At 40.1% G+C, this 12,401-nt stretch overlaps 1 protein-coding gene across 1 annotated transcript in view; it reads left to right on the forward strand.

Annotated features, from left to right (window-relative positions):
• Window positions 1–12,401, forward strand: part of ATAD2B (ATPase family AAA domain containing 2B) — a 180,933-nt gene that overhangs the window by 130,161 nt on the left and 38,371 nt on the right. The window contains 1 exon segment of the mRNA XM_043510164.1: window positions 4,425–4,547. Within this exon segment, the coding sequence (XP_043366099.1) occupies window positions 4,425–4,547 (123 nt within the window).

Raw genomic sequence — 12,401 nt, forward strand, 5'->3', positions numbered from 1 at the left:
AAACAACCCTTCTTTTCTCGTATCCTCTCTGTAGTTACAGGTCTCTGTGGAGTATGTGACTTGCTGTGCCCGTATAAGTCACCTTTATAACAGTATAACTGCATAGTCACTGAGGCTTTTACTGGTATAACTATTCTGGTAGAATATCACACCCGTAGTTAAAATAGTTATACCAGTGAAACTTTAAAGTGTTGAGATAACCCAACCAAAATCCTAGATCTGAAAACCCTGGACTTTGGAGAAGCTTTTATCTGGGGCCAACGTTTTGTTGTTGTTTTGGAACCATCTCTGCTTTTGTTAGATCATCTTTAGTCTCTTTCCCACTTAAAACAAAGAATGCATACATACTTCTGTGTGAACTCAACAGGGCATAAAACAAAATACTTTATAACCATACTTTGCCAAAACCTCCAGGCTTGCTCTTAAAATCTTTCTGCAGCTATGAGTAACTTAAAAAATGATAAAGGTAGTTAAAGGAATGTAAAATCGTACTTCCTTCCCTACCAAAAAGTGAATACATCTTTAATAAACAGTCTGTTACCTTTGCATCCCAAATTCATGCACTTGGGACTGTTTTGTAGGAAGTGATTCTAGGGGAATGCAGAAGTATAGATCTAACACCGCTTTTTTGGTCAAGTTCCAGCAACCTGCTTCATTCTTTAGAAAATTAACTATTTTTATGTTAATATTGCAATAGTACTTAGAATGTATTAATAATTTCCCATTTGCAGAAGTTACTCTCCACTACTGACTGATTCTACTAGTCTTTTTAGTACTTTCAGGTTATTGCTATACAGTGATGATCTTATCCAATTCATATATCACCAAGGCTATCTACGCTACTCTCCAGCCATTACTCATCAACTATGAAGCACCAATAGTGGTAGCAGGAGGGAATAGCAGCGTAGACAACGTATAGGAGATTTTTGTTACTGTCCTCTAATCCTAGGTGACATGATGGAAAAAAATAAATAAAAAATAAATACATTAAAATAAATAAAACACAAAAATTAAAAAATAGGTTTCCTGTCAACACTAGCAACAGTCTCATTGTTGCTATGACTCTAAGGGTGATAATGCAGTGGTGGAAGACTTCCAAAGAAGTATAGATAGTGCCTAAGAGTCCAGGATAATGAATTTTCTCTACTTTGGCTTTTGATTCAGCAAATTCTCTCTGCCACAAAAATCACTACTTTAAAAGATCTAAATAATGCTTAGTGTATTTTGCTTGGTATCCTTAATTGCGTTTTCATGCTCTTCTAATGAGTGTCTGTAGTGATTCTAAAGTTGGATTAAATGTATTAATTGCACAATAATATAATTTAGCCATTAGTATTTAATGTTTGCTGTTGAAATAATTATGCCATTCAGAAAAAGTAATTCAAGATGGATTATCGGTAATCTAGTTTGTTTGTACTAAAAACAAAGGAATAACTGGATTAGAAAATGGTGTCGGGCAGTTAGCTGAGTAGAACATATCCCACAATGCTGTTCCTCCCCAGTGCAGTTTTACCTATTACGTCTCTGCTCATTTTCCAGCAAACTAATGTTGGAGTACTGTCTAGTCTACATTTGAAACTAGTGGAAACGAGTAATCTCTTGAGAAATATTCTTTCACTTTTAATACTTGGGGCTCCAGTTTGGCCAGTGAAGTTTCCTTGGTGTCATGTCCCCCAGATCCAATTGAATACACAGCAATCCTCTGCAGACTTAGATTCTGCCAGTTACGTTCATAATGTTAAAGCCACCAAAGAAGCAAACATCAATATCATCAGCATAATAGTCAGGTTAAGCACAACCTTGAGTCTGTTACAATATGATGTTTGTTATACAAATTAAAAGGCAACCATAATCTGAAGCAAAAAAGCAGGCGGGGACTTAATAGAAGACTATTAAAAATCTTAATATTATTGACACCAGATTCTGGAAGTTTTTTTATACAGCAGATTTGGGAATAAATGACTTTCAGATTTTTCATATAAAACAGAGGTTTCCATAATCCCTTGTGATTTTTAAGTGTTTTAAACTAAATAGACCAGTAATACTCACTTCAGTAACCCACTCTGCAAACTGATTTCCTCGTTTGTTTGTCACTGAGGATCAGTTCATTGGGGTGGCAGCAGGCCCTGTGTGAACAATGTCATAGGAGAATACCACTGTGTATTCTCTGGTCTAATTTCAGGGACTCTGTACTATCTTGAATCAAGCAAGGCACTTATAATTGTTCAGTGGTACTTTTTCCCCTTCTGTGATGAGGATTCCTGGTGATGCAGGATTTGTGATCCCATAGCATATCTGCTTGGAAACCACAGGAAGTAGAACTTTGTTGCATAGGTTCTTCTTTTGTGGACCAAGCTTGACAAATTTTTAGGCATCACTTCCTCCTATGACATAAATTAATCTTCAAATCTTCAAATTAACCTTCAAATCAGCGGCACTGCGATGGGTACCCGCATGGCACCACAGTATGCCAACATTTTTATGGCTGACTTAGAACAACGCTTCCTCAGCTCTCGTCCCCTAATGCCCCTACTCTACTTGCGCTACATTGATGACATCTTCATCATCTGGACCCATGGAAAAGAAGCTCTTGAGGAATTCCACCATGATTTCAACAATTTCCATCCCACCATCAACCTCAGCCTGGACCAGTCCACACAAGAGATCCACTTCCTGGACACTACGGTGCTAATAAGCGATGGTCACATAACCACCACCCTATATCGGAAACCTACTGACCGCTATTCCTACCTACATGCCTCTAGCTTTCATCCAGATCATACCACTCGATCCATTGTCTACAGCCAAGCGCTACGATATAACCGCATTTGCTCCAACCCCTCAGACAGAGACAAACACCTACAAGATCTCTATCATGCATTCCTACAACTACAATACCCACCTGCTGAAGTGAAGAAACAGATTGACAGAGCCAGAAGAGTACCCAGAAGTCACCTACTACAGGACAGGCCCAACAAAGAAAACAACAGAACGCCACTAGCCATCACCTTCAGCCCCCAACTAAAACCTCTCCAACGCATCATCAAGGATCTACAACCTATCCTGAAGGACGCGCCATCACTCTCACAGATCTTGGGAGACAGACCAGTCCTTGCTTACAGACAGCCCCCCAATCTGAAGCAAATACTCTCCAGCAACCACACACCACACAACAGAACCACTAACCCAGGAACCTATCCTTGCAACAAAGCCCGTTGCCAACTCTGTCCACATATCTATTCAGGGGATACCATCATAGGGCCTAATCACATCAGCCACACTATCAGAGGCTCGTTCACCTGCACATCTACCAATGTGATATATGCCATCATGTGCCAGCAATGCCCCTCTGTCATGTACATTGGCCAAACTGGACAGTCTCTACGTAAAAGAATGAATGGACACAAATCAGACTTCAAGAATTATAACATTCAAAAACCAGTTGGAGAACACTTCAATCTCTCTGGTCACTCGATCACAGACCTAAGAGTGGCTATACTTCAACAAAAAAGCTTCAAAAACAGACTCCAAGGAGAGACTGCTGAATTGGAATTAATTTGCAAACTGGATACAATTAACTTAGGCTTGAATAGAGACTGGGAATGGATGAGTCATTACACAAAGTAAAACTATTTCCCCATGGTATTTCTCCCTCCCACCCCACCCCCCACTGTTCCTCTGATATTCTTTTTAACTGCTGGAATTAGCCTACCTTGCTTGTCACCATGAAAGGTTTTCCTTCTTTCCCCCCCCTGCTGCTGGTGATGGCTTATCTTAAGTGATCACTCTCCTTACAGTGTGTATGATAAACCCATTGTTTCATGTTCTCTGTGTGTGTGTATATAAATCTCTCCTCTGTTTTTTCCACCAAATGCATCCGATGAAGTGAGCTGTAGCTCACGAAAGCTTATGCTCTAATAAATTTGTTAGTCTCTAAGGTGCCACCGGTACTCCTTTTCTTTTTGCGAATACAGACTAACACGGCTGCTACTCTGAAACCATAAATTAATCTATTTAGGATTGTGGAAGCCCACCTCTTGGCGTTGGAGAAACTACCCGTGATCAATTCAAAGCAATAACTTTCTACCTTAGAAAAATTCTGTATTGCCAAATAGTTAAATTGTTTTTGAACTCATGTGATCCATATGCTAACTACTAATTTTAAAAAAAAAGAAAAGGGGGGGAAGAGGAAGTGGAGTGCGACACATACTCCACAGAGGCACTGGTTTTCAGACCTAATGTGATGGTGGTCTGTCTTCATTTATTTTCTTATTTGTTAGATCTGCTGTGTTTTTTTTCTTCCATTTCAAGGTATGTATTGTTGTTGTAATATGTATATAATTAAAATACATTAAAACACACAGATATACAAGAATGTATATAAAAATAAGTAAAACTAATATCTTATAAACTTTTTTTAATAGATAAAATAATTAGACACAGAGCTTGTACCTTGAAGGACACAGCACATGCCATAATTGCTGCTGAGCTGGATCCTGAATTTAATAAAATGTGTGAAGAAATCAAGGAAGCGAGACGAAAAAGAGGTACGTTTTGGAACTTTTAAGAAATATTTTTTGTAATGCAAAATATCAGATAACGTAGTTAAATAAAAATAGTCAAAGTCAAAACTAAAAAATATAAACATTTGTATAAAAATTTGAGAAGCTTAAAAAGTGGGTGTACTAGGAAGCCTGGCAGAGGAAAAAATTATTGATATAAAAGGTATTACTGAACATGAAGTGAGCTGTAGCTCACGAAAGCTTATGCTCAAATAAATTTGTTAGTTTCTAAGGTGCCACAAATACTCTTTTTTTTTTATGGTGGAATAATGTAATACTTGGCTATAAACTATACAGAAATGACAGATTAGATGGAGCGTGGTTCGTGCTGCATCTAAAAAGTTTCCATAGGATCTAGTGGGATAAATATCCTGATTGGAGAGCACTGCAGTTGGATACGTATGGATTCAGATCCCAGCTGCAAGAGTACAAATATACCTCTGGATCAAGAAAAGAATACTGAGTGCACAATGTTGAGAGAGTTCAGACAGGCAGCAAAGTCTAACAAAAAAAAACAATAATGGGGACTTCACCTATCCACATATAAGCTGGTCAAATGTCACAATGTGCAGAGAAGAAATTTTGTTAAATTTTAAATGAATGCTTCTTGAAACAACCTTCTAGAGCACATAGTAGTAGATGCTATTCTCAGCATAGACCCAAGTGACCATAATATAATCAACATCTTACAGGGGAGGAAAGGTATTAAAAACTAACACAATGACACTAAACTTTAGAAAGGGAGTTTTCAGTAATATCGATAAGCTAGTCAAAACAGCCCTAAAGTCAAAAGGTAAGGAAATAAAGTTTAGATTTAGCATGGATGCTACTTAAGAAAACAATAGTTTCATAGATTCTAGGGCCAGAAGGCACCATTGTGATCTAGTCTGACTAGTCAAGAGAGTATTTGAACCAAAAAAATACCCTTCAGAATTTGGAAATCTAAGCCAACTAAAGCCATTAAAAGGAGTCTAAACTCCAGAAGGTAATATGTAAGAAAAATTAAGAGGGCTAAGATGGAATCCAAAGAGGAAATAAGTGAAGATCTAAAATCAAACAAGAAATTCTTTAAGTATATCAGAAGTTGGAAAGCCTGTGAAGGCATCTGCTTTATCACCAAGAATTAAAAGGAACAATTAAGGAAGATAGGGACATTACTAAGAAGCTAAATGATTACTTTGCATTAGTCTTCACAATAAGGGAGATACCTAGGGGCAGATTCTTGGTGTAAATTGTTACAGATCAACTGAAATCAATAAAGCTACAACAGTTTACAGCAAGAAAACCTGCCTCTTAGCCTGCCCTTTAGCAAAAATGAGGTACTATCAGCTTCAGTAACTCGGCCAGAGTCTTACATGAATGGGTGGATGAGGTTCTGTGGCCTACAATGTGCAGGAGGTCAAACTAGATGATCATGATTGTTCCTTCTGACCTTAAAGACTATAAGTCAATGATATTGAGCTGTCAGAGTAAACAATTCTGGAGCAGATTCATAAACTAAGAAGTAATACATCACCACGTCCAGAAAGTTGTTCATCCAAGACTTCTGAAGAGCTTAAAAATGAAGTGACTGACCTGCTAGCAAAAATAGCTGCCTGTGCAACCTTAATAGGGTCCCTTTCTGCACATGCATTATCATAGTCTTTAATTAAGTGATCATAAACTAGTTATCCACGCTCTAACAAGTGTCATCTGAGCATGTGCAGTCTGAGATTTTTTTCAAGAGGTTATAACTTGGCCAAATTTGAGCATTTTTTCCACAGGAATAGCAAAAGGCATGTTTTGCACCAAAGTGATCCCCATTTCAATTTTCAAGTCCTAGTTCCAAAGCATGGATGTGCTGGAGTTGTTGGCTGTAAGAATTTCTTTTAACATGGGGAAAAATAACTTACTTTTCCCTGATCTCATTCTCAGAAACAGCTGAACCATTTTTCTCTAAACTTGCCCCCAGAAATTAGCCTGAGGGAGATGCCTGGCATGGAAAATTTTAGTTGTAACGGTTTAAGTATGGCAAAGTTATAAGCAATTGAAAAGGGTCTTATAATGGGAAGTGTTGGGTAACCTTAATTTAAAGATAGTGTTACCAGCTCTACTTGTAAATAGACTTTAGAGGTGATCTAAGAAATTAAAGACAAGTAAACATTACATCTGGAGCTGATAAATAGATCAAAATGATAATTAAAAATTGAGTAATAAAACATGTAAAAGATCACAATATGATAGGGTCCAACCAGCATGATTTCAGTAAAGGAAAATCATGCCTTGCTAATCTGCTAGTATTCTTTGACTGTGTCAGTAAAGTAATGGTTGACTTAATTTAGACTTTCTAAAGGTCTAGGTTCCCTTGCAATATACTACTGAATTGGGCAGTCACGATGTTGGAGGCAAATTACTATAGTGGATCAAAAAGAGAGAAATCTGAGTAGGAATTAAAGGTTAATTTTCATTATGGCAAAAAACAGTGTGCAGCACTGTACAAGAACCGTTGTTGTTTGATATATTTTTAATAAGCTGGATAAAGGGTGAAGGGGCAAACATTTACAGATGGAACAAAATTTTTAGTCAAGTCCAATGAGGACTGAGAGAAACTCTAGAAGATCTGTAAGCTGGGTGAATCAGCAACATGATAGTTGATGCAATTCATTGTTCTTCTTTGACTAGTGTCCCTGTGGGTGCTCCACGGTAGGTGCACTTGTGTCCCTGCGCTGCCAGAGAACTTTGGTAGCGGTGTCCATTCGGCCCGCACATGTTCCCTTCCCCCTCCTCCTTGTGCTCTGCCAAGAGGCTAACCAATGCGTGCTGGCGAACCCTCCGTTAGTTCCTTCTCAGCCACACCTGGCTAGACACGGAGCTGTTAGCAGTCCGTTCATCTGATCTTTCTCTTTCTCTTAGCACTTCAATAGTTAGTTAATCCCCTTCTTAGAGCGTCCTTTATTTTCTTTCTTTTTTGGGGGGGGAGGGCTTTTTATTTTTCCCCTGTGTCTGAGGTTGCCCCAGCATAGGGTATGCCTGGTTCACCAGACTTTAAGAGGTGTCTCTCATGCAAGGAAGCTATCTCTATAACAGATAAACATTCCTGCTGCATCCATTGCCGTGGGAAAAGCCACGTTTCCAAAAAGCGGGTTCTCTGCCAACATCTCAAGTCAATATCTTGGAAAGACAGAGAACTGAGACTAAAACTCCTCTCATGGAGGTAGCTCTTCAGCCTTCCCCGGACCCACGCCAGGAGTCACCCAAATGGTGCACATCTTCCTCTCTTCCCCACAGCCCTCAACATTTATAGACTATGGGTTTAAGACAACAGCCGCAGACCCCTCATGTAAGTCTTCAAACAAAGAGGGCCATGAGCCCCCCCCGAGTGAGCCCTGAGCTAGCTGAAAAAGATCACTGTCTTGTTCGGTATCATCGATACTGTAAGTATGGAGACAGTCTAAACATGGTACCCATAGCTAATGAAGGTCTGAAGCAGCAAGTACCATTGCTGCATCTAAGGACCTGATGGGCATATGCACCAAAGCAACAGTAATGGCAGATAAAAGCAGAAACAGAGACAGTACCACCACTAAGATGCTGCTGCTGGTATGAGTGTTACCATTAGGAACATCAAGAGTAAGCCATTCAGCCTCTGAGCGCTCGGTACGGCCCAGATCACCGATCCCTTCATTGCTGCTGGCCCACCGGCAACCATCATAGACACCGAGTAGGTCGGCACTTCAGGAATTTAGACACTCTAGAGACCTCATGGTATCGACATACCAAAGTTTCCCTTGCTCTGTACCAGTGCTAAGTTTACTTTGGACACTGAACTCTCCACAGGTACCATGTCATGCACCTCCAATGGTAACTTGGAATAGCAAACAGGAGGAGGTTGTTTCCCATCACTCCTCCCATGTTCTTAATAGTGCCCACTACCAACCTGTTTGCTCCTCAACCGACATGGTATGGCCAACAATAGGCGCCTCTACCGGGACCCCTTCCACTGCCCCAGTGACCCTACTGGGATCCCTGGGCAGCATACAGACTCCACGCCTCACGAGCATCTTGTATGGCCCACCATAAGCCTTGGAGATGCTCTTCCTCAACCGTGGTATTCAGAGTTTCTGAACACCCAGAGGAGATCCTGGAGGGAACAGGAGGATGGATTCAAGGAGGACCAACATCTCTTCCTCCTCTCCAGAGAAAGCAGTGATGCCCCCCTCTGCCATCCCTAGTAGACGACTTTAGGCTATTTCAAGAGCTAGCTAAAAGGGTGGCGACACATTGCAGGTACCTTTTGAAGATAAGACGCCTATCAGAAAATCTTGGATATCTTGCACTCTTTTTCCAGAATAGCCCTCCCCATCAACGAGGCCCTTCTGGACCCAGACAAATTTATATGGCAAACCTCGGCATCAGTCACGCTTATCTGCACACAGGCTGATAAAAAATATTACGTCCCAACTAGGTATATGGAGTTTTTTTCCTATTCTCTCCCCCCCCCATACACGCTTATTCCATTGTTGTGGATGCAGTAAACTCCCAAAGTCGCCAACACCAGGTGAGGTCCACCTCCTGTGAGAGGGATTGGAAGTGCCTCGATGTATTTGGGAGAAAGGCCTATTCAACCACTGCACTGCAATTCAGAATTGCAAACTACCAAGCTCTGACAGCAAAATATGATTTCATCAGTTACGCCAAGCTTAACGTGTTTATTGATCAGCTCCCAGAGTCACGCTGTGCACAGTTTTGGGTAGGGCTGTCAAGCGATTAAAAAAAATTGTGATTAATCGTGTTGTTAAACAATAATAGAATACCATTTATTTAAATATTTTTGGATGTTCTCTACATTTTTAAATATTGATTTCAATTACAACCCTGAAAACAGTGTCCAGTGCTCACTTTATATTTATTTTTGATTACAAATATTTGCACTGTAAAAAAACAAAAGAAATAGTATTTCAGTTCACTTAATACAAGTACTGTAGTGCAACCTCTTTATCATGAAAGTTGAACTTACAAATGTAGAATTATGTGCAAAAAAACCCCTGCATTCAAAAATAAAACAATGTAAAACTTTAGAGCCAACAAGTCCAATCAGTCGTCCTCCTTGTTCAGCCAGTCGCTCCGACAAACATTTACATTTGCAGAAGATAATGCTGCCTGATTCTTGTTTACAATATCACCTGAAAATAAGAACACACATTTGCATGGCACTGTTGTAGCTGGCATCGCAAGGTATTTAAATGCCAGAAGCACTATAGATTCATATGTCCCTTGATGCTTCAGCCACCGTTCCAGAGGACATGCGTCCATGCTGCTGACAGGTTCTGCTTGGTAATAGTCCAAAGCAGTGCGGACCAACGCATGTTCATTTTCATCATCTGATGCAGATGCCACCAGCAGAAGGTTGATTTTCTTTTTTGGTGGTTTGGGTTCTGTAGTTTCAACATCAGAGTGTTGCTCTTTTAAAGCTGCTGAAAGCATGCTCCACACCTCATCCCTCTCAGATTTTGGAAGGCACTTCAGATTCTTAAATATTGGGTCAAGTTCTTCAGCTATCTTTAGAAATTTCATATTTGCATCTTTTTTTTGCATTTTGTCAAATTTGCAGTGAAAGTGTTCATAAAATGAACGTGTATTGGATCATCATCCGAGACTGCTTTAATATAAAATATATGGCAGAATGCAGGTAAAACAGAGCAGGGAACATACCGTTCTCCCCAAAGCATGAAGAGGCTCATGAATCTTTAGCGCATCTGGCACGTAAATATCTTGTGACTCCAGCTACAAAAGTGCAAATGCCTGTTCTCACTTTCAGGTGACATTGTAATTTAAGAAGTGGGCAGCATTATCTCCTGTAAACAAACTTGTTTCTCTTAGCAATTGGCTTAACAAGAAGTAGGACTAAGTGAACTTGTAGGCTCTAAAATTTTACATTGTTTTGTTTTTGAGTGAAGTTATGTAACAAAAAACCCTACATTTATAAGTTGCACTTTCATGATAAAGAGATTGCGCTACAGTACTTGTATGAGGTGAAATGAAAAATACTTTCTTGTGGTTTTTTACAGTGTATATACTTGTAATCAAAAATAAATATAAAGTGAGCAATGTACACTTTGTATTCTGTGTTGTAATTGAAATCAATATATTTGAAAATGTAGAAAAACATCCAAAATATTTAATAAATTTCAATTGGTATTCTTTTAACAGTGTGATTAATTGTGATTTTTTTTTAATCTCCATTAATTTTTTTGAGTTAATCACGTGAGTTGACTGTGATTAATCGACAGCCCTAGTTTTGGGCTATTGTTAGTGAGGGACAACTGGTGGCCAATACAGCATTCCAGTCAGCATTTTTTGCAGCTGACACTGCAGCCCGGTCTAATCTCTACAGCAATGGTTATGTGGCGAGCATCCTGGTTGCACCATCTGGCTTCCCTAAGGAAGTACACACTACAGTAGAGGTCCTCCCCTTCGAAGGCACCAAATTGTTTGCCGAGAAGACTGGCATTCCTCCATATGTCTACTCTCTAGTCATTAAGGATTTATAAACCTGGACAAAAAAAGAAAACATAGTCCGCAACCTCAGCATAAATCCCATGCACCACATTTCCCAATGCAACACTGTTATGAGCTTCCAAGATAAAAATGCAGATTTTCCAAATGTAAACCATCAGGCCCACAGTCTTCCTCTTCACAATCACTTAACTCAAAACATCAGTTTTGACATCTTGGTTGAGGTGCCGACAGACCACTCCCCTCAATCAACTGCAGCTGACCAGCCCTTCACACCCATTTGGGTACTTCCTGCTTCATTCCACAACTGATGGTGAACAATATCCGACCAATGGGTTCTAGAAATTGTCCACAATAGGTACTCCATCCACTTCACCTCCTCCTTCCCACTCACTCCCAGCACCCTTCTCCATGTCTCTTCAGGGACTCTTTTCTTGAGAGTTTATTATGACAAGAAATAAATCACCGTCACTGTCTAGGAGCCATAGAGCCTGTATCTCAACACTGAGGTGGCAAAGGTTTCTACTCTCGTTATTTCCTGATACTCAAGAAGAAGGGAGTTGGAGACCCATACTGGACCTCAGAGCACTGAACAAATTTGTCATGGCTCAGAAATTCAGAATGGTCACAGTAGCAGTGATTATTTCATCTTTGGAACAGGGAGATTGGTTTTCGGCCCTCCACCTGCATGATGCCTATTTCCACATATCAATCCTACTTTCTCAGACAATTTCTCAGATTAATCCCAGGCCAGGACCATTAACCAATACAGAGTATTCCTCTTTGGCCTCTCATCAGCTTTGAGAGTATTCTCCAAGGTCCTCTCCGTAACGGCGGCTCACCTAGTCTCCCAGCGGATTACGATCTACCCCTACCTGGATGCTTGTCTCCTCAGAGCCCGGTCCTTCAGCAAGGCTTGCCAGTTACTTAAACTTCTGTAGACTTATCCTTGGAACCGGATCTTCAGATCAATGTCCAAAAATAGATGTTCACCCTTGTACAGCAGTTCGTAGGAGCCTTTTGTCAGCCTAGTTAGGCTCTTTAGCACTAACTTTAGGTCCCTTGTTGGAGTAGGATGTCTGGTTTGGGGGGGAAAAGATTTACTATATCCCTGAGGAATCTATTTGTGGTTGAGTGGGAGAGCCCTGAGTACCCTGATATTCTATGGGAGAACCCCTCCCGTTGGGTAGGCAGTGTCTACACTGAAGTGCTACACAACTTTGTTGCTGCAGCGTTTCAAATGCAGATAAGCCTGAAGCCATCAGATTTGACAGTTTTTAAGACTTTTTATGCCCAATACATTCTATTGCCTGCTAAAAGCAAATATTGTTCATTTAAATCTTG

Source organism: Dermochelys coriacea, chromosome 3 (assembly GCF_009764565.3).
Source record: "Dermochelys coriacea isolate rDerCor1 chromosome 3, rDerCor1.pri.v4, whole genome shotgun sequence".
Taxonomy (NCBI): Eukaryota; Metazoa; Chordata; order Testudines; family Dermochelyidae; genus Dermochelys; species Dermochelys coriacea.